Source organism: Aedes aegypti, chromosome 2, assembly GCF_002204515.2.
Source record: "Aedes aegypti strain LVP_AGWG chromosome 2, AaegL5.0 Primary Assembly, whole genome shotgun sequence".
Taxonomy (NCBI): Eukaryota; Metazoa; Arthropoda; class Insecta; order Diptera; family Culicidae; genus Aedes; species Aedes aegypti.
In genome coordinates, this window is record NC_035108.1 from 384,359,150 (window position 1) to 384,382,096 (window position 22,947).

At 38.3% G+C, this 22,947-nt stretch overlaps 2 protein-coding genes across 3 annotated transcripts in view; one reads left to right on the forward strand and one right to left on the reverse strand.

Moving 5' to 3' along the window:
* LOC5576030 (CD109 antigen) overlaps nucleotides 1-17,766 on the forward strand; it is a 71,124-nt gene extending 53,358 nt beyond the window's left edge. For both annotated transcript variants that reach the window (XM_021846922.1, XM_001655921.2), the window contains exons 3-9: nucleotides 7,847-11,987; nucleotides 15,056-15,242; nucleotides 15,306-15,700; nucleotides 15,763-15,956; nucleotides 16,029-16,203; nucleotides 16,356-16,461; nucleotides 16,536-17,766. In XM_021846922.1, the coding sequence (XP_021702614.1) occupies nucleotides 7,878-11,987; nucleotides 15,056-15,242; nucleotides 15,306-15,700; nucleotides 15,763-15,956; nucleotides 16,029-16,203; nucleotides 16,356-16,461; nucleotides 16,536-16,750 (5,382 nt within the window). In that variant the 5' untranslated portion in view covers nucleotides 7,847-7,877 and the 3' untranslated portion in view covers nucleotides 16,751-17,766. The remainder of the gene's footprint in view (nucleotides 1-7,846; nucleotides 11,988-15,055; nucleotides 15,243-15,305; nucleotides 15,701-15,762; nucleotides 15,957-16,028; nucleotides 16,204-16,355; nucleotides 16,462-16,535) is intronic.
* Nucleotides 17,767-21,372: 3,606 nt separating this feature from the next.
* Nucleotides 21,373-22,381, reverse strand: LOC5576031 (probable 39S ribosomal protein L24, mitochondrial). Its single transcript, XM_001655922.2, has 2 exons — nucleotides 22,146-22,381; nucleotides 21,373-22,087 (listed from the first exon to the last, which is right to left on the reverse strand). The coding sequence occupies exons 1-2, from the start codon at nucleotides 22,236-22,238 to the stop codon at nucleotides 21,425-21,427; spliced, it is 756 nt and encodes a 251-aa protein (XP_001655972.2). The 5' UTR covers nucleotides 22,239-22,381; the 3' UTR covers nucleotides 21,373-21,424.
* Between the last annotated feature and the right edge of the window lie 566 nt (nucleotides 22,382-22,947).

Genomic DNA, 22,947 nt, shown 5'->3' on the forward strand with positions numbered 1-22,947 from the left:
TGAGGCTTCGAAGATGTCGAATCTGTGAAAATATCAATAAAACAAAGATATTTATTGATCTAAGACAGTGTTCCCCAAACTGCGGACCTCTATATCAGTCTGTGATGATTTTTCAGGGTGCCACAAAACTATTCCAAAGAAGTATAGTTTTGCTTGGTTGATAATAAAATTCTATAACAAGTAAAAATGTTGAACATCATAAAACCACTAAGTATGATTCTGTGATAGATCTTTTTTATCTGCTTGCGTGCACGTCAAAACTTATATGAAAATGCTTTCTTTTCTTATACTAATAATCAGGGGTTGAAATTTGAGAGTATCTCTCACTTATCGTTCTCTCTGACTATAATAATTCGCAACATATCATGACCTGTTTATCGTCTACCGCTACAGCTCTTATTATATAGGGGGGGATAACAGTAAATGATAAAATTCATCTAAACAAACTCTAAGCCTGAAGGGCACTATTGTTATAGGATGTTCGAAGATTGTTTCTCATGCCAGTAAAGTAAAACACCTACCTAATGGTAAATGAACGAGAGAAATCTCGCGTAACAATTCTAAAGGGCCAATGATCAAATTGTAAACAAATCGGGTTATGATACCTTTCGATAGCATCTCCCAACAAATTATGCAAACATTGTCAACATAATCATAAAACTTCACGTTATAAACTCGTTTTTCAAAACGGCCAATAACCGCTTTTTTCCAAATCATTCATTGGCCCCCGCTCGAAACGGCCAATGATCGGTTCTCGCTCCATCAAGAGGGCCTACAATCGGAAAATTTCGCAAACTGTCGTTGGCCTTTGCATGGTGAGAGGCCAATGACTCTCTTTTGCTGATTCATTGAAAAACGAAAAGGCCTAGCCTTGGGCCAAGCACGCTAATAAAATTCAATTTAGGGCAATAAAAAAGGCCCATGCCTTGTTGAAAATCGAAAATGGGCCAAGCATTTAAACTCATCATTTTTTCCAAATTTTTGCCAGTTTTCAGAACAAAATCAATTATTAGCCTGTAGTAATAGTAAATCGACACTCAACTAGCAAGAAATCACATTGATTGATTTGAATACTCAGAAATAGGAGTTTAAAATGTGGTGAACAATATTCAAATCGAAATTTCTCACAGTCAACGATCTGAGGATTGGCCCTTTTAAATTGTTACGCGAGAAATGGGGGGCTCTCCTTCTATGTTGCTATTTATCAAGCTTGTTACAACTTGTGAAACATTACCGATCATGGACCGATACAGATGCGATGTTAATAATACAGTTGATCTCTTCGGGGTTCTTAGCCATTGTGGATTCAAAATTAATGAAAGAGCTGATGAATTAGTCGACTAAAATATTTCTTGGCTCAGAGCTATTTTGTTGAGTTTCAACTACGAGTCCGAAAAATGGAACTCCATATCTTGCTTGCAGTGGATTCTGATGCAACAATTTTCAGGCGTTAGAGAAACCTTCAGAGACTGTTACAAGACTTTTTAACTAATTCTTCAAAAATTTCCTGTCAAACTTTTCAAGGAAAAGCTTCAGAAATTGTCCTAGTGGTTTCTCCAATTATTTAATCTGGAATACTTTCAGGGACTTCTACAGTTTCTCTCCAGCAATTCTTCTATCTAGAGATTCTTCTATAAATTCTTCCAGATATCTTCCGGCGATTTTGCAAAGAATATTTTGAGAAATTTGCTCCAGGAAATCTTCGAACACTTTAACGTTACTATCTCCAGTGATTTGCCCAGGAATCACTTTGAAAAATTTAACATACATTATCTTTGAACTTCCTTCAGATATTTTTCCACTAATCTTTCAACCGAATTTTCCAGTTGTTACACTAGGAGATCTTGCAAAGATGTTTTACAGATTTTTTCCCAAGAAAATCCGCAAAGTTAATTCAAGAGGTTTTGAAAAAAATATTCAAGCATTTTTTTCCGACAAACCCGACAAGAATTTCTACGTCATTTCATTCACGGTAACTTCAATAAATTTCAAAAAAAAATCCTCAAGGTGTTTTTCGATAAAATCTATTAAGAACTTTTCGAAGAATTCCTCAAATTCGAATCTGTATTTCATCATTGAGTTCCTCTATACTGTTTCTAGGAATTTTTCCAGAATTTCATCACAGAACTACAACTGTAGTACTGCCAAACATTTCTAAAAAAAATCCCATAGAGTCTACAAACTTTTATTTGAAATTTCATACTAATTAATGCTGCAGCATTTTTCCAGAGAATTCTCTTATACATGCTTTAAGGGATTCTGTTTGATGGTTTTCAAGGAGTTCCTTCAGGAAATGCTGAAAGATATCATCACCATCTTCTTTTTATTCTTCTTCTTGGCATTAACGTCCTTTCTGGGACAGAGCCGGCTACTCAGCGTAGTGTTCTACAAGCACTTCCACAGTTATTAACTGAGAGCTTTCTTTGCCAGAGTTGCCATTTTTGCATTCGTATATCGTGTGGCAGGTACCATGATACTCTATCTCCAGGGAAGTCAAGGAAATTTCCATTACGAAAAGATTCTGGACCGACCGGGAATCGAACCCATACACCTTCACCATGGTTTTCCTTATAGCCGCGGACTCTAACCACTCGGCTAAGAAAGGCCCCATCATCCAAAGTTTTGATTAATTCGTTTTTTATTCAATTGTTCTTACAGTTTAACTTAAAATTTCCTCAATGGTCTATGAGTTCTTTTAGTAACCCTTATTCATCAAATGTGACTTAAAATCATACACAAGTTTTATCGAAGGTTGCTTTAAAATTTGCTTTAGAAACATTTTTTTTTCGAACATTTTCTCTAATATTTGAAAAAAAAATCACATTTCTGTTCATGCATGGAAAAATTCCTGGAAGAATACTGCGATCGAAGAAAAATGCTTTTTTTACCATTTCTTGCAAAAAAATTCCCACGCGTCGAGATAGGCGATTACTTTTCTTTTCAGGTACATAGTCCCCATTACTGTAATAATCCCTGAAGAAATCTCTAAGTAATTCCTGGGGATATCCTCAGAGAAACTATTCAAGAATCTGCCAAGAAATCCCTGATAATCTCTGAGTTAATTTATGCGATTATAACTATTTTTGGAAAATAAAAAACCGAGGTTCGAATGAGAAGAATTTGCTGTATTCAATTGTAAACCATTGAAAAATGTCCATCGGTTTCCCATTATCCATGAGACATGTGATTATCTAACCGAAACATCATTTTCTCATACTCTGTAGGGACCATTCAAAAATTACATCCATGACAAGGAGGACAAGCGATCTACAATATTGTGACAGTGCGTGTATTAGGTATTGGAAAAGCGTGACAGGGGGATCCAGAAATCTAAAAAAAGTGAACAATATCGGAATCTGTAATATAGCTCTATATATATTCCGCTATACGATGCGATTCTAATTTTGATCTTACTTCTGGATCTAATCGATTTCGGAGCATGCCTAGAGAGTTTGGCCACTTCATCAGTAACTTCGTCAAATCCATTGAACGCATCAGAATCTTCATCAAAAAATCCGATAAAATCACTTTCTGCACAACTTTCGTAAAGATTTGTCTTATTTCTTTACGATTTTTCAGTAAAATTTGCAAACTGAGCTGATAACAACAATTTCATGTTGAATGTAAACAATGATGAAATTTCGACATTACACTTTTTTGTGTGCCCGTGCGCCCAGTGGTGCATATGTGCACCATAAAAAATCCATCAAATTCAATGATTACTAAACAAAATTGTGCATTTATGATCATATGTTAGCTCAAATAAAGAGTAAAATTATTGGTAAAATTTTTTTATCTCTACTTTGGGGATTGTTTATCTTTGTTATATCAGGCTTCGAAATCATGTAATATTTATCAACCGGTAAAACCCATTCCTTCATACATATTTTTCGAAGAACAACATGTTAAATGTGTTGGCATCCCTAAAATAAGGCATTGTAGTGAAAGAGAAGATGTGTAATTATGAAGTAGCGTGAAAACAATTTGATTTTGTTCGTTATTTTTATAGATACAAAGGTTGAAAGTTTTAGTGTTCTACAGACAACATGGGCGGGAAAGGGTTAATCCTCTCATACCTTATAATTCTCATAAATTGGTCGATCAGAAAGCGAAGAACCGTCGATGGGGGTGACAATGGGTCTAGGGGGTGAGATTGGGTCAAAACGGAAAAATATGATTTATGATATATTTCAGCTAATAACGCTGATATTACTAAAATTAATAATTCAAACGTTAGGGAACATATTATTACATGTAATTCATCACAATATACATTTTTAGAAATAGTAGTTTTTGTTTAATATATCAATAAACTTGTATGTTGAAACTAGGCAAAATTTACAACAATAAATTTCTCCTGTGCAAAGTATCACACATGTACTTTACCCTCTATCGTTATATTAGTAGACGGTTGAAAGTCATTTCATTACACTTAACACGTATTTTCCGGAATCTATTTGATTTTTCCACAAAATTTTCATTTTTTTTCTGTACGGTGTCTAAAACATCGAAAATGGGAGTGAGATTCTTTTTAAATACAGCATCGCTGAAACATCAAACAAGTCTACTTGAATATTCCGTGCATTGAATAACAATGCAACGCATTTTGACAACTTCTCAAACCAGCAACTATGTTTTGTGCGCAGCAACATCGTAAAATATTATCAAACGGATGGTTTTTGGAATTTAATAGAAACATCTCACGGAAGTACAAATGAGTTGGAACGCTGAAATACCGGGATTATGACATCTGCATGAAATATATTGATCGTGGAATGTCGCACCGAAATTTAACTATTTGCGAAGGTTTAAAATAATCACTGTTTCAGTACACCATTGGGAAAACTGAATAGGCGTTATGACAATGGATATGAGATTTTGAAGACCATTTGAGGGAAAAAACAAAAAAAATGTAAACTTGAGGATAAATGTTGGGTTCACATATCTTTTCTCATAGCTTTTCAATTTTTTGGTATAATCGTTCTTTTAAGTGGGTTTATCATATTTGTGAAACATCTTATATATATTTTTGTCCTGTTTGCATCGTATTTCATCAATATTTTTCAGCTATGAATGGTTTTGCAATCATATTCTCAAAAACAAGTTATTTCAATTACAGTGACCCAATGTCAACCCCTCTATGGGATGAGATTGGGTCATTTTTCATTCACTTGTGGTGCCGCTGTGAATAAATATTGTTCTTTGATTTTTCGAGCAGTTGTTAATGTACCATCAAAGTACATACACACCAAATTTGAAATTTATTGGAGTTAAATTGCGATAGCTTTTCAATAAATAAATCGTACATATCCCTTTTTGATCCATTGTCACCCCCAACGACGGAATACGAAATGGAGTAGCATTTTCTGTTATACTCGTTCTTCCCGATTTCGACTCCTATATTCCTGTGATTGCTACCTGATCCTAGTTTTGTTACGACATCCACGTCCCAAGACATTCATAAAATTATCTCAGATAGTCTGATCGCCAAACTTAGGCTTGTTTGTACGATGATTCGTCAAAAATGATACAGTGATTGCGAGTAATGTTCACGTATGCTGCAATACTTCAGTAAGTAGTATTTAAAAGATGGAAATGGAGATTTCGAAAAAAAAACTTCGAGTTTGATCTGTTTTAGAAAATGTTTAGATCTGATGTTATCTGTGTTTCTGTACCTAATCTACACACTCAATCTGTTCGTAAACATAACTGGGTTTTTTAAACTACAAAAAAAAACAGTAAACTAAAAAAAATGTCAGAAATCGAAAAACAGAGATTTTTTACTGAAATTTTGCAGGGAGCTTTCTTTCTACATCATATATTGATAAAAAATCAAACATGGTGAAATTTGCTTTTTAATTACGCGTGGCGACAGTTTCCATTTTACTGACTCTTTCGGTAGTTCCAAAAACCAGTAAAATTTTACCGACCCCAGTAATTTAATCTAAGTGTGTATGTGTGAAGTGACTTGAGATCAGTACAGTAGTTCAAAAATGTGAATCTCATCAAGTAGCCTATGTTGGGTGCATGAATTTTCTAAATCGTTAGTGTCATTGAAGGCTATATTGCTGTGTACATTTGAAATGCAAATATCAAATGCGGGAACACCAAATGCGGTAAGATTTTCAACAAGGAAGGCGAAGTCAAAATTTGATTTTCTTTGCTAGGTTGGCGGTGATATGCATCATGGTTGCTAAGTATCCTTTGGTTACTTGGTGTTACCGCATTTGAAGTTCAGTTAGACTGGATTTGCACGTCAAACGCAAACAGCAATAAATGCGGGAAATGCAGCGGAAAATAGAACATTTTTCTACAGTAATTTTGGGTTGCCCTTAGCAACGGGTTTTTTGCAATTTTCAAGGCTCTTTGCCTACAGCAGCGATGGGCGTGATTTTCACTGACTTCGCTTCGCTGACTGCGATTGGCTTTGTTTGACTACTGTAGAATGAATTTCAGATTTTTTCCCAGCCCTGCTTGAGATAAATTGATTCACAATTTTTTTTTTTGGATGTTATAGAAATATCAGATGTTGGGTCTCGACAATTACTTCAACAAAATCTATAAACAAAATTGCATTAATTCGATACCACAAGTTTGTCTCGACTCTTTCGATCAGTGATTCTTTCAATCGATAACGATTGACCACAGCAGTCACAATCCATCCGAGTTAAACTCGAAAATTCCCTATACCTACATAAGTTTGCTTACGCAAAGTGACCTACGCCCCTACTCATTGGACAAGCGATTCCAGCACGATGATTCATTCATTCATCATTAACTAACCGTTGCGCTTCATGCCTGTCCCAACCTCATCGTCACACTTCACGTTAACACTACGACACCCACAATACAGGCAGCATTAGAGTCATCAGCGTTACACGCTCAGCAGAGAGGTCTCGTTTTGCATAGACCTACGACAAGCAAATCAATGAACTTCAAAATTTAAACAAAGCTTCAGTCGGACAATTTGAATGCCATGGAACTTTAATGTTGTGACGACAGTCCGAATGTCCTATTGTCCGGCAATCGGTATTGTGACAGTTGAACAAAATTTAATGTTCGACTAATTTTGCTCACCCGTCAACTGTGCAATGGGTCTGCGGATAGACCGCTGTAGAACGGAAACATGCAATGGGGAACCCGCCATCTCACAGCGCAATCATCCATCAACCGAAAAATTGCTACGTTCTGATGGTTCTGGAGCTCTATTGCGGAGGTGGCGGGAAGAAGTTTGGCAATTGATATAGAATGTGCTGATGCTTTGCCTCAGGTATAGATAGAATATTAGGGATGGGTGGTGTCACGATTGCAGTGGGCAGTACAAAATGCGTGTCATAAATAATTATCAGTTGAGTGTGGTTTCTTTTTCTGGATACGTAGTTCGGTATTGTATTTCGCCACCAAACCCTGACGAAAAACAGACACCGGAATATCGGTTGCCCTGTCGATTGATGTACTGCTTTCATTCAACAACCGCGAACCTATCCAGTCAAAATGCTAATTTAATTTACTGCTCCGTGTAGGGTGAAAAATGGGAAACGATTAATTTCTCTAGAGATTTGAATTAATTTAGTCGAAGATAAAGATGAAGAAAGTAAGACAAATAGACGTAAGTGTAAGAAAAATGTTCGTCCAAAGCAAATCGCCACGCAGAAGGTGCAAGTGAAAGAACATAAGAAAACTTAAAAGATTTAAAATTATGGATTAAACGTGGTACTACAATTTTCTACAGAGTTTCGTCTGTTTGCCTGTCGAATAATTGCAGATTTACTTCAATCCTAATTTATATTTAAATCGTTTTCTAGTATACTTATATTAATTCCTTTTTTCTCCCATCTGCTTTCAGAACTCATCAAAATAGCGACCACGGCGGCAGCATGACCCGTCGGTGGCATCCGACCTGGTCGGGTGTGCTCCTGCTGTTATTCGGCTTCCCTTCGATTCTAACCTGGGCCCAACAGCAACAGAATCCCAACGACGTGCCACGATACAATCCACTCGATCCGTTCAATCGACAACGATACAATCCTACCTCAAGCAATTTCCAGCCTCAGTCAAACCCAACCGCGAGCAACGATCCTCGGAATCCAAGCTTTGGCAGTCGAGATTTCTACGGGACCGACTCGAACAGCATCGACAATCGGTTCGATCCCAGCCGTGGCGATCGCGATCGTGATCGAGATGTACTATTCCAATCGACGACGCCTCGGGAGTTTCCTGGTACGCGATTCGGCACAACCCCTCGACCGAGAACATTCAATCCGCAGAGCAACAGAAATGTTTTCCTGGACCAATCCAACAATCCGTTGAATAAGGAGATCACGTACTTTGTCGTGGCATCCCGCATGGTCCGTCCCGGTCAGATTTACAAGGTATCGGTGAATCTGCTGGAGGCGCAACATCCTATGGCTGTACGCGCTAGTATCTCCCGTGACGGCGTAGAACTTAGTAGCGAACTGAAATCGGTACGCGTTGGTATCCCGGAAACGCTACTTATGCGTATCCCTCCGACCAGCGTAGTCGGCGACTATAAACTACGAGTGGAAGGTTCTTACGAAAACACCTTCGGCGGGTACATTTTCGTGAACGAGACCAAACTGACTTTCTCGCAACGATCAATGACGATCTTCATTCAAACGGACAAACCGGTCTACATGCAGGGAGAAATGGTGCGATTCAGAACGATCCCGATTACTACTGAACTGAAAGGCTTCGACAATGCCGTCGATGTCTACATGCTCGATCCTACTGGACACATCATGCGGCGATGGCTGTCTAGGCAATCCAACTTGGGATCTGTTAGCTTAGAGTACAAACTGTCTGATCAACCGATGTTCGGTGAATGGAGAATTCGTGTGATTGCCCAAGGTCAAATCGAGGAAGGAAAATTCAGTGTGGAGGAATATTATCAGACGAGATTTGAAGTGAACGTAACCATGCCTGCTTTCTTCTTCCAAACCGATCCGTTCATTCACGGGAAAATCATGGCCAATTTTACCAATGGAACACCCACGAGAGGTAACCTAACACTTAAGGCTACCATTCGTCCAATTGGTTGGATGAATCCCAAAGCTATCAACCACATGAACAGAGTATGGAATACCGGCAACCGTCGAGAGTTGGACCCTAACATCCCATACTACCTGCAATACACGAACCCGGATCTGTTCAACGCTCAGTCAACCTTCACAAGCCAGCTCAACCAACCAGACAGCCAATACCAAGATCAAAGGTATCAGTCGAACTATCAGGACAGCTATGTGATCGAACGACATTTCAACTTTGATGAAGAGTGGCCTTTCTGGATCAAGAAACCGATAGATTCTGCCGAGCAATGGGATTCGTGGACAAACACCTACAGAGAATCCCTGCCATACTTAAGATACTTCAACGGAACGTATCACTTCAAGTTCCCGATGTCAGAACTGTCCCAACTGTTCCAAAGTAATCTCGCTGGAATGGAAGTGTTAATCACGGCCCGTGTAGGAGAAAGATTCTACGACGAAGTCATTGAAGGCTATGCCATGACACGGATCTACAATTCTTCGATTCGAGTTGCCTTTATGGGCAACTCTCCCCAGGTATTCAAACCCTCGATGCCGTTCACGGTGTACCTGATCGCGGAATACCACGACGGATCACCGTTACCAATCGATCCGCTATATCCAGGTCGGATGGAGTTATCCGGCACGATCGATAGCCGAAGCGGTGGAGGCCGCAACACATACGACGTCAAGGAATTGCAAATGTCGGACAAGCCTGGAGTCTGGGAATTGAAAATCGATCTTCGCAACGATCTTAATCTGGAGAACAGCAAGCAGACGAATGAGTTTCTGAATCAAATTCAATCGATGCGACTCTCGGCGAACTACATCCACCCATCGGGTGAACGGGCGAGCGCTGAACTTCTGCTGCTATCACACTTCTCCCCGAACAACCATAATATAAAGGTTCTGACGAGCACAAGGGACGCCAAGGTTGGAGAATACATGATATTCCACGTGCAGAGCAATTTCTACATTAAGGACTTCCATTACATTGTCATGTCCAAGGGAATCGTGCTGGTAACCGGACAGGAAATCATATCTGGTGGTGTGCGAACGCTGTCCATTACGTTGAGCGCAGAAATGGCCCCTACAGCAACGATCGTAGTTTGGCACATCGGTCGGTACGGAAAGGTCATCGCGGACAGTTTGACTTTCCCTGTGAATGGAATTTCCAGAAACAATTTCACGGTGTTTATCAACAACCGCAAGGCTAGAACCGGAGAAAAGGTTGAAGTGGCTATCTACGGTGAGGCCGGTTCGTATGTGGGTTTGTCGGGAATCGACAACGCTTTCTACACCATGCAGGCTGGTAACGAGTTGACTTACGCGAATGTGATTACCAAAATGGCAAACTTTGACGAACAAACGAATGGAACATTCAAGCAAACGTGGATTTCGCACGAGGGAGATCCAGATGAGCTGGTTTACTATCCCAGTTCAACATTTGGCATAGATGCGAACCGTACTTTCGAATACGTTGGGCTTGTGGTGTTTACGGATGGGGTGATTCCTCGGAGACCGTTGAGTTGTGATCCAGCTATGAACTACAGCGAATGCTTGAGCGGAAGATGCTACAGGAGCGATAAACGATGTGATGGCTATTTCGACTGTGAGGATGGAACGGACGAAGCTGGATGTGATAACAGGAATAGCACGGCGTTGGCTGAATTCCGAAAGTATCGATTCAACAGAATCCTGAGGCACTATCAGAATGTGTGGCTGTGGAAGGATATCAATATTGGACCGCATGGGCGATTCATTTTCAATCTTGAAGTGCCCAAAATTCCGGCACTGTGGATCGTTTCTGCTTTCGGTGTGAGTACTAGTCAAGGTTTCGGCATGCTTCGGAAGCCTTTGGAATACGTCGGAGTGCAACCGTTCTTCATCAATTTGGAAATGCCCACGGTTTGTAGGCAAGGAGAACAGGTTGGAATTCGTGTGGCTGTGTTCAACTATCAAACGGTGGATATTGAAGTTACTGTGGTTCTGCATAGCTCTCCGGATTACCAGTTTGTGCACGTGGAAGAAGATGGTATTGTGCGATCCTACAACCCAAGGACATCATTCGGCGAACATCAATTCTACATCTACATATATGCGCAGGATTCTTCAAATGTATACATTCCGATTGTTCCGACTCGTTTGGGTGATATTGAAGTTACCATTCACGCATCCACTCTTCTTGGAGCATATCAAGTCAGTCGAAAAATCAACGTAGAACCTGATGGCCTCGTCCAACATCGTCATCAATCTACGCTGCTGGATCTCAGTAATCGTGCTTACTTCTTCCAATACATGCATGTGAACGTAACGGAAACTCCCATTATCCCATACGAAATCGATCGTTACTATGTATTCGGTTCGAACAAGGCTCGTATTTCTGTTGTTGGAGACGTGGTGGGCGCCATTTTCCCAACCATGCCAGTCAATGCAACATCTCTACTATCGTTGCCAATGGACTCGGCCGAACAAAACATGTTCAGCTTTGCGGCCAACTTCTACACCATACAGTACATGAGAGCAATCAAACAACGTAACAAGAAAACGGAGAAACTTGCCTTCCACTACATGAACATCGGCTACCAGAAGCAGCTCAGTTATCTTAACGATGATGGTTCGTTCTCCCTGTTCCGTGCAGATTGGAATCAGTCCGCGTCGTCCGTATGGCTGACCGCTTATTGCGCTAGGATTTTCTCGGAAGCATCCTTCTACGAGTACGAAAATTTCATCTACATCGATCCGTTGGTGATCCAGAAAAACATCCACTACATCCTGCAGCACCAGAAGGATGATGGTTCTTTCTGGGAAGTTACCTGGCTACCGGATCGGAAGGTGAATCAGTCATCCGAGCATCCTCGCAATGAGATCGTCCGTTCCAAGAACATCACACTGACGGCACATGTGCTGATAACGCTCGTTTCGGTCAAAGATCTGTCAGGGGTAAGTAGCTGATATCAGGGCCGATAGCGTCTAAGTGGCTATGTACTTATGTTTGAAATAGAGACTTCAAGAGACCTACCATGAATCAGGAAGAGATCAGACAGGACCCCAGAAAAAAACATAAAAAGAGATCATACAGAAAATAAGATATGTTATAAAAGATTTTACAAGCCTTTCTCAGGATTGCTCACGACGTTACACAAGGAATTATAGTATTTTTCCATGTTTTTCTCAAGGATTATGATCGGAAGATTCATTTTATTTCTATTTCACGTATTCAAAAAAAATCCTACGTTATTTTTGTTTAGGATTACCATTAAGAATTCAGTGATTTCTTCGATAGATTTTCCTAGGATTTCCTCCAAGATTTTCGTTCTTCAAAAACTGAACCAGTGCCTTCTATTTTCCCATGGAAACATACTAGATTTTTGTATGGTATTCCTGCAATATTTTGACTAGAAATTATTCTATTATCTACAGAAAGTATTCCCACGCCAACAATGGAATTTCTCCCGGAGTTCCTCTAGTGACTCTTCCAACAATGTTTTAATGAATACCGCAATGAATTTCTTCATGGTCTCCATTATTTCATGGACTTCCTCTGAAAATTTCTTTCCAGACTTCTTCAAAATTTCCTTTGGAGTTTCCCTAAATGTCCTATAGGAATTATTTCTGAGGTACCTTCAGAATTTTCTCAAATATGTATTCCAAAAATTCCCCAAAAAATTCCTCGAAGCATTAATGTAGGAATTATTCACTTACACCAAGATTCGATGTAAGGATAATTTCATAAACTTCTGCGAAACTTTTCAATTACTATAAAAGTTGGAATTCTTTTAGATTTTCTATGGATTTCAGGCAGCAGTTTCTCTAATAATAACATGCGAGTTTTCTCATACAGTTCTGGTAGGGTTAATTACCTATACTTCGTCGCTCAAAAATTAGGAATTCATTCCAGAAATAGGTTTAGATCATTTCTACCAAGTAAGTTTTTTTTTTCAAGAAATTTCTATACAATAATTATACTGCCCATATTCGCATAACAGTCCCATGTTTATAAGAAATCCCATAGAACATGGGATTGTTATGCGAAAAAGGGCAGTACAGTAAATCAGTAAGTCCATTGGAAAAAAAATATCAGAAATGTTATCCAGAGATCTCTTTAAGATAACAGTCAAAGACTAGCTACACCGATAATGTTTGTCTTGTTTTTTATGTATATTTTAGCATAACGTACACAATGGGACAGAACTTGCTTTTCAGCTTAGTGTTCTAAGTGCACTTTAATAAAAAAAAATAAATAAAAAAAAACATAAAGTTTGTTTGATTTTTTATTTTTTTTACAACGGACATTTTTGTAAATTTCAATTTAATTCCAACAAACAAACATACACCCGATTCTGTTTTTGCACGGGGGATGCGTACCGTGCAAAAAAAGTTTTCAGTTCAAAATTTCAAAAACCGTGCAAAAAAAAGTAACACCATTTCTTGACGTTTCATGCAAAAATAAGGTTTTGGTGGAAAAAAATGTATGGAAACTGCGGCCGTGTAAAAAAATCCGTGCAAAAACAGCATCGGGTGTAGTATTAATCCAAAGAAACCGGTGACAGAAATTTAATCAATTTATTAACGTTTCAACTTGAAACAGAGGGCATATCCATAAGCGAAACGAAATTGTGTTTCAAATCCCATTCTAGCCAGTTCTGTGCATTTTTTTCTTTAATAGTCAACTGGCTGTTTTTTTATGTAGTACGTTACATGAATTCGTTGGCGTTGGTTTCATTTGAACGTTTACAGATTGTTTGATTTTTGGAAGGTATTTATAGATGATGGAAATTTGTCTGAGAAAATTAGTGTTAAATAGCGATTATCCCTTATTATGCATATGCATTGCGTTCATTGAGTATTATGCTTAATATGATCGGTATAACTTCAACATGAGGGAGCATCGGCTCTTTTTCACCCAAAAAAAAAACTGCGTGTGCATTAATATTCCTAGCAATTTATTCTTGATATCAAACGATCGATACAATTGTTTTTATTTCTTATCTCATGGAGTTGAAAAATTTGGGTCTATCATATTATTCATTTATGGATAATCTGTCAGAATAAAATGGTATTCACAGGATGCATTACAATATTAGAAGTCACTTATGGTCTTAAAATTATAATGATTCCACAAGAAAGTAAGCAAAGCCTTCCCGAAATAAACTATCCTAGTTCTAAAGCTTAGTTGATCAAGGTTAAAAACGAATTGCCAAACAAATTGCACACTGCTAGATAGCATTCGTCCTGCTGAACAACTTTGCTGAAGACACCAACTTTCTAGCCCATAAGGATCTCAAGATATACAAAATTAAATAAAAATGTTACTAATGCCACCTAGCGGACGAATTCCCAAGCAGGTCTTTGACTGCTAAATAGCCCTCGTTATACTAAACAATGTTCCCAAAAAAGAACAACTTTCTAGTTCATCAGGATCTTGAATTGTAGGAAATTTAAGGAAAAATGTTATTAGCGCCACCTAGTGGACGAATTCTCAAACTGATTTCTTACTGCCAGGTAGCACTCGTTCTACTGAACAACTTTGTCGGGATCTTGAGATATCTCACTCAACTCATCCTGAGATATCCGTTGAAGGGATGATGTGGCCAATTTTGGTATCCCAAGACAATCCGGAATAACTCCGGAACCACCTGGACCATATTTCCGAAACCCTTAGACCTTAAACTAGAAGAGTTTTTCGGGAACTTTTGAAAATTTCAGCGAAATCCATCAAGAAACAAAAACAAAATTTGCAGATTTTAGTGTGTTTTTCAGCATGCAAAAGTATGTTGGCTGGATGATGGTTAATTTAGAATGCCTTACTCGCTCACACATTCGAAAAATGAAAAAGTGATTTTGCAAAGCATTTTACTTAAAAAGAAACTTAAAGAGACCTTAAATTGAAAATAGAGCTCTTCTAGAGTTATTCATTAAAATAGAACAAATCTCTGAAATAGACCTGCTACCGATCGACGAAGAATTTTATTTTAACGGAATCTGATATTTTTTTTGTATTCTTACAGCGACTGGGTTCGAGTGTTGCCTTGGCAGAACAACGTGCATCTCGATACATAGAACGCAACATCGGATTGATTAAAGACTACGGATCTCCGTACGAAATCGCTGTGGTGAGTTATGCATTGGCCCAAGCTAAGGCTCCGCAAGCTGAGCATGCCTTCAAAATCCTAGCCAGCAAGATGAGATCGATAGGTTTGTACATTCAGGTTACTTTTAAATAAACATTTGATAATAATACTTTTAAATCTTTTTCAGCCGATCTCAACTACTGGGGTAACGATGAAGTTCCGCAACCGCCGAGCAAGTTGGAAAATCAAAAGTACTTCAACCTTCCGCGACTACCATACAAATACGATTCAGTCAACATCGAAACGACGGCCTACGCATTGCTCACCTACGTATCGCGTCAGGAGACGTTCACCGTAGAACCAATCGTTCGCTGGTTGAACAGTCAACGGTTGATGGACGGCGGCTGGGCCTCCAGTCAGGACACCGGAATTGCCATGAAAGCTCTCACTGAGTACAGTACCCGGAATCGCGTGGCGGATGTCACTTCGCTGACCGTCACCGTGGAGGCTACGTCTCTTCCTGGAGAATCGAAGGTCCTGCACATCGGACAGCACAATCTGGCGACAATTCAGGATATTGAGGTGAGCCATTGCTGATGCTGGAGTTGGGTTCAATTCGTTCATACATGACTTTTTATCAACAGATTCCAAACGCATGGGGTACCGTGAAGGTCCAAGCAAAAGGTGTGGGTTACGCTATTCTCCAGATGCACGTCGAGTACTCGGTTGATACGTATAAGTTCCAAACGATGCCTCCGGTGAAATCGTTTGACCTGACAACGCATACCGTGTTCCACGGTAGGAATCAGTCTCACATCAGTTATGTGATCTGCCAGCGGTACGTAACGAACAGTGTGTAGTGAAAGCTTTTCATTATTGTTCGTGATCTTCTTTTCTTTGCTTCGTATAGGTGGACCAACACTGCCGAATCGATCCGTTCTGGTATGGCCGTTCTGGACGTAGCCGTTCCGACTGGATACATGATTCAGCAGCAGAAGCTTGACTCGTACACTATCAGCCAACGAGTACGCAACCTACAGCGTGCACGCTACCAGGAGAGGAAGGTGTTGTTCTACTTCGACTATGTGAGTATTGTTACGGTATTCGCTTCTATAGCTTGAACGGGAACAAAACTTGAGTATGCTAAAGTAGAGCTGCTATTATTCAGAACAGCACTGACATAATACTCTTAACATCGACATCAAAACTTTTTATTAAACAATAATTTTAATTACAGTTGGACAACGACTTCGTTTGCGTGAACTTCACACTAGAACGGTGGATGCCTGTGGCTAACATGTCACGATACCTGCCTATTAGGGTTTACGACTACTACGCACCAGGTTCGTATCTTAGATATTTCAATATATGATACGTTAACTTATACCAAATTTCATTCTTTTCCATATAATTTTAGAGCGCTTCAACGAAACCATTTTCGACTCTCTACAAACATATCTGCTAAACATTTGCGAAGTATGCGGTAGCTCCCAGTGTCCGTATTGTAGGATCTACAATACTGCCATCCGGAATCCGGTGTCGGTTCTGTTGCTGCTCTTCACCAGCGTACTCATAGTTGCCCGCCACTACCGAATAGTGAATCCGAACAGTTGGATCTTTTGGAACGATTAGGAACGATTGCTCACAAGAGCTGCCGCACGCATTAAAAACGAAGAGCAGTGTCCATCAGACTTCTGTGTACATAATCCCTATCTAATGCGAAATCGAGAATCTCTGCTTTTTTAAACGGAGACTGCGCGACAGCGTGCAATTGCGAATTCGTCTATGATGTTCATTTTTATACAAAGACTTTTTTGAGTTACTGTAGTGTAGTATTGTCCAGACATCATACTCGAATCGTACTGTGTGCATTTCATGTCATGTCAATTTTCCGTGCGATTCCATCCAAGGCATTTGTGTACAATGAACAATTCTTCCCTTTACATTTCGCAACGAGACATCGCGATAGACGTAGGAAAAAGTAAGCATGAAGCAATGCCGTTTAGATTAGGAGAAAAACGTTATTTTCTCACGTGTTCGATTTTTTTTATTTTTAGAAGTGCTAGGAAAGCGACAGTTATTGTTTTATTATTTTAAATATTCTTTCTGTAGATTGTATGTAGTACGAATTGTATTCGTTTACTAGCCTTTTAGGATTTATTATCTTACGCAAGCAGAAATCTTCAGGCCGTCCAAATTTTCTGGTCATAACATTTTTTTTTTATTTTTAAGATCAACATTAGTTTTAATTTTACTCCAGGAGGTAGCACCACAAATAACTTAATACTGAAATAAAATGACAATGATCTTTTAGGTTTCAATGTCCAATAAACTCAGCATCGTACTATAGTACTAATTCCGTTCCAACACTTCAAATTTTATCACATTACTACGTTTAGGCAAACGATAACGAATGATACAAATTAGTGGGTGCCTTAACTGCAAGTTGGAAGATAACTATCTCAGCGGAATGAATGCGCCATCATTTATAAGAAAACGATTTTGTATCACTAGAACCTGAAAAAGGACGGAGATCTGAGAAGCGAATGTTTCTAATGAAAAATGTTTAGTGACAAAAAACGATCACTGCATAGCTCGTAGATGTGCTGATGAAACTACATTTTAAAATAAATTTATTGAAAATAAAAGTGTGTGGAATTGAATACGTGATCTACTTTGAAGAAATCGAATGACCAAATAGAAATCAAACCAACCGTAGAGATCATCTTGTATTTTCCATAGAATCACTTGCATTTTTTAAAGCTCCTTAAATCTCTTTCCCTCTCTATAAAGATTCTCTTGAGCAGCCTGCATTATCATCGTTAATTTTTCAGTAAAAAAAAGAACTTTATTTGGTTCAGTATAGTAGATACTATCAATAACACAGTGTAAGGTACCGCGGGGCAAGTGGGTAAATGGGGTAAGTAAAAATAATTTGTATATTTTACAGAATATTTGAATTAACGTTTTAAACTCATGCGTAAACCTTTGAGGCCATTCAGAACATTACGATAGGTAACAGATTCCTGAGATTTTCAAACCATTATTGCATAATAGAGCGAAAGATTGCTAACCTGTCAACTATCACTCCATAACAAGTTGGCGGCGTGCAATCTTATTTTAATATTTTCAGTAGCGGAAAATAATTTTCTGTACCACTTCTAAGTTGTCCACTCTGACAGTTTCAAACAGCAATTAAAAAAGTTTTAGAATGTATTCGACGTAGACCTAAAAGAAACTAAATTGGAACACCATAAATTTTCTAATCTCGTGGGGCAAGTGAAAAGTTTCTTATTAGAGAGAATTTGTGATTTCTCTTTAGGTTACTATAAGTAAACAAGGTTCGCAATTATCATAGAAAAACAGAACGTACTGATAATACAAGAAACATTATACTCAAAGCGTTAAAAACTATTAGAAATCAAGGAACTTCTCTAAAAGAGGTTGCCAAATATTTGGATATTAATATGTCTACTTCGGACAGCCGATTAAAAGTAAGACGTTGATTGTATAGTTCCAATATAAAAAAAGCACTGAAATTTCTTGTAATGTCTATGTACAGCTAGTTCAAAACATATAAATGGGGTATCCACATAAAAAAGATTCCAAATACATTATTGAAGCATTCCGTTTGATTTCTCCCAAAGAATTATCCGACGTCGTAACCGATTTTCTTAAAAACAAATAACGAGCAGTGAAAATTCTACAAAGCAGAAATGCAATTGCTGTCTCTGTAAGAACTAATATTGAAAATGTTGTAGTTATGATGTTGTCGAATCATTTCAACAAACATATCTGAACAGAAGAAAAATCAAGTGACAAGAATAGAATTTTCTTTGTTTACATGTTAATTATGTTATTGTTCATTGCGACGCTTTAACAAATGTCAAAGTTAATAGAAATCGTGAGTATAACCGTTAGTTTTTGAATTGATTGTTCAAAAAGATAAACTTATCACTTGCCCCACTTATGGGGCAAGTGAAAAGTAAAGAGACATTTTTCAAAAACTTTTTCTGTTTTTTTTTAATCAATTTTACACAAAAATCAATTTCAGAATAATGCTTATATTTTGTGGGAGTCAAACTAAAAAATAAACACGACCTCATTAATTTCAATTTAAAGTCTCTAGAATTTGGAATATCTCAACTATACGAATTCCATTACCCACTTGCCCCACGGTACCTTAACACAAATGTGTGTCACAAGGATTAAATTATATGTCTCTCGTAGATTAGGGGTCGCTGCATCTGAAGCCGTTCTCAGAAATATCCCAGCAGGTCATATTTTTTAGCTACAGGTCGTCAAAGTTGTTGATGTTCACATAAAATTTAAAATATTACTTTTAAATTCTGTTTGTGATCTAATTCAGCCTGCTTGCAGAATAGGGCTTAAACTTTCATTTCAGATATAATTTGGTCGAAATTGCACGATTTTTTTAACATGCTTGCAGTCTCCATGCAAAACTCTTCTTTCTTTTATATGGCAAAATACAATACTTTTCTAAACCATTAATAAATAACTTTTGAGCATTCTTTCGATGCTGAACTGTGTTGATGAGTATTGTTGTACATATGAAGTTTGAATTCTGTGGCAAATTAAGCAAATAATTTGCTATGCAAGCTGGCCAACTTGTATGCAAGCTGGCCAACTTGCATGCAAGTTGGCTGATATAGTCAGATTTTTCGTTTTCAACAGCCGATGAGTGGTATAAATAAAAAGCGTTTAACTTTACTACATGTAGCATCTACTCAAAAGCAAAATCCACAAATTTTACTACTCTTTTGGTATGAATAAACAAACTTTTACGAAAATGTAGTACGTACTACTTTCGAACAAGAGATTTTACTACATACGGGTAGCAGTGAGCTGTCAACTGATGCTGCACTTAAAAAAAAATCCATTCAGAGTACAGCGTAAAATCAATATAATCATGCATATGAAGAGATTGGCAAATTTGAAGACAAATCATGTGAAATTATGAATATTGTTACATACATCGCGTAATCGAGCATGGACACAAATTCATGTAGCTTATGTAATTTTACACGATTCGTAGTGTGAATTTGCAATAAATCTGACATTCCCTTTATGTGCACGTGAATTTTATGATGATTTGACATCAAAGATTTTTCTGAGAATTTTGGAATTTCAGCTGGAATTCTGTATCTTTTGAAGAGATCTTGAGATTACAGCATTGAAAGATAATATCCTTGGCTAGTGATTCAAACAAAGAGATAGGTCCTTAAGAAAAGTTCAAAGAGAAATGCATGATGTTGCAACACACACGTGTAGTTTTTGCCGATTGTATGAATCTGTGAAATCTCGTTAAGTATCTTGTAAAGCACGTCCCCAAAATTTTGTGAAAATTTTATTGAAGATGATGTCAGATTGCTGCTCAATATTTTATAACAACTGTGCTCAATTTACGATAACATTTCTTCCCAGAATTCGCGTCCAGGATTGCATGAACTTCGTACTCAAGATTTTTGAATATATTTGGGAATTTGGTTAGAACAAAGCATATGATATAATAAAACTTTGTCTGTAATAAAACTGTATTTGGCCAAGCTTTCTCAAAGTAAAATGCAGTTTTGCTTGTTTAGTAGTCCAGAAAAAGGACGTGGTATAGGAAGGCTTCCATGCAAAGTTCAATAAAATTGATCTAAATAATACAAAATCCTGATTCTTTCTAGTTTTGAATCTCAAATCGAACTGCAAAATCAGATTTAAGTGTAAACAATTTTAACGGCTATTAAAATTTTAAAGAAGAGTGCTTGAAATCTATCAGCTTAACATATCAGTGTGTCAAATTTTGGAATTAAAAATATATGCACAGTAAACTTAAGAAAATATTGAGCGATTTCACATTGATAATTTTAAGAACTTCTAACAGGAATCTTCAACTTATGAATTCTGCAATCTTTTGAGATGCTTAAAGCAAACCCTGTCAAAAAGGAACCTTAAATTTAGATAGATATGTTTCATACATACTGATTTTAACGAACTTGGCGAGTGCAAACCTGGCAAACTTTTGGCGAGATGGACCAACCAATGGTCTTAGCTTGTCGAGTACGACAATCCAAAGAAAAAAAAACTGGCAAACCGCACTCTACTGCAATTATCACATCTTATTAAAACACGTTAGACCATACTAGATAGAGCTAACCTAATTATTTTTAATAGTTGTAATAATCTACTCATCACCAAGAAAATAATCAGGCTTTCTTTTTGTTCATCTCAAGTTCAACGACTCATGTTTCAGTAACGCAATCTATTCCATTCAACCATCTCTAATGCCTACCTTCTCTAATACCAGTACGTCTTGGTCGGTATCCTGTCTTCTTCGATGCCCATTTCCTTCATGATCTCCATCTCGAACGTCTGCAGCGATGGCTTGAAGGTAATCTCCTTCACCACATCCCCCACCGTATCCTTTGGCCGCTCGATGTACAAACTCTTGGCCTTATAGTCGTGCGTTTCCTCGTTACCCTTTGGAATGGGAATAATTCGTCCGGTGCGTGTCGAAACTCGAACTTTTTCGCCGTCCTCAGTAAAACGCCATTCGATGCTCGTTCCCTGCAGATCCGAAGGGTCCACCAACCTTACCTGGTCGGTTACAAGTAGCGGTGCTTCGGATTTGATCGTTATTCCCGGATAATCTTTTTCATCCGCCACTTTCCGCAAGTGGCAGTTCAATCCGCTGACGATGACCCAGTTTCGCTCCTGGAACACCTGACTAACGATGCCTTGCTTGCCCTTATCCTTCCCTACAAGCACTTCAACTCGATCGCCCTTGAAGTACGACCAATTTGCGACCGGTTCGACGAATACCTTTTTCCGAATTGTACCCGGCATATTCTGTTGCTTGAATTGACCCGTCCAAGGCCGGTTTGTGGTGAAACGATACCGCTTACGCTCAACGGTGCGCGGCAGGTATTGTGGTTTCCCGCGGGGTGTTTTCCAATAAACCTGTAAGAATTTGTTGGTAACTTAATAAAACTCTCACCGTATAAACATTCTGCCTCACCTGCTCCATGCTACGCTTAATATACGCATCCGGGAGATTGGAAAACTTTTTCGACACATCACCGATTTTCTGCAGAACCCCTGTGATTCGCATTTTAGAAGTTTTTCCTCCAACGAACAGAAATATTTGCAAAAATTAGTACAAAATATTGAAATTGCTGGAAATTCACATGGAAAATGTTATGAAACAGCGCAATGTTTTGATTTCTCGTTTTGACAGCCCGGCGTACGCGAGGAACAGGAGGGTTTGTTCGACTCATCAAAGGTCGAAGCGTGTCGCGCACGCTAATAAATTTTGTCTCGCCGGCACTGAACGGAATCTCCCGCCATGAATTGAATGATTTGCAATAGGGCGATATTCAAAACTGAAAAGGCAATAGATGGCTCTTTTTCAATGGTAGTAAAAACGAAATCCTGAAGCAAAGAAAGCACCACGGAAGATGAACTAAACACAAAAAGTTATGTATTCACTTTACACTTGATTTCTAATCACTATTTTTTTGATCCAGTTTGCTAATAGGGTCCTAAAGCCCTGCCCCAATTTTAGTGCCAAACGCTTAAGTTTAGACCAAAAACACATGTTTACTCAATTTTCTAATGTTTTCCGTTGGTTTAAGCCCAAAAAACATTTTTTTAGATTTTGCCACATCCTTTGGCTTAAACTCAAATTTTGGGTGTATTTTGTTTTACGTGTCCCTTACGAAATGTCAGATAGGAACAGCCCCAGTGGTCGAACTAAAACCCCTGTGGTGTTTTTGTCGACTAAGCGAACGTCAAACATGATCAAAAGTGTCAAGATTCAT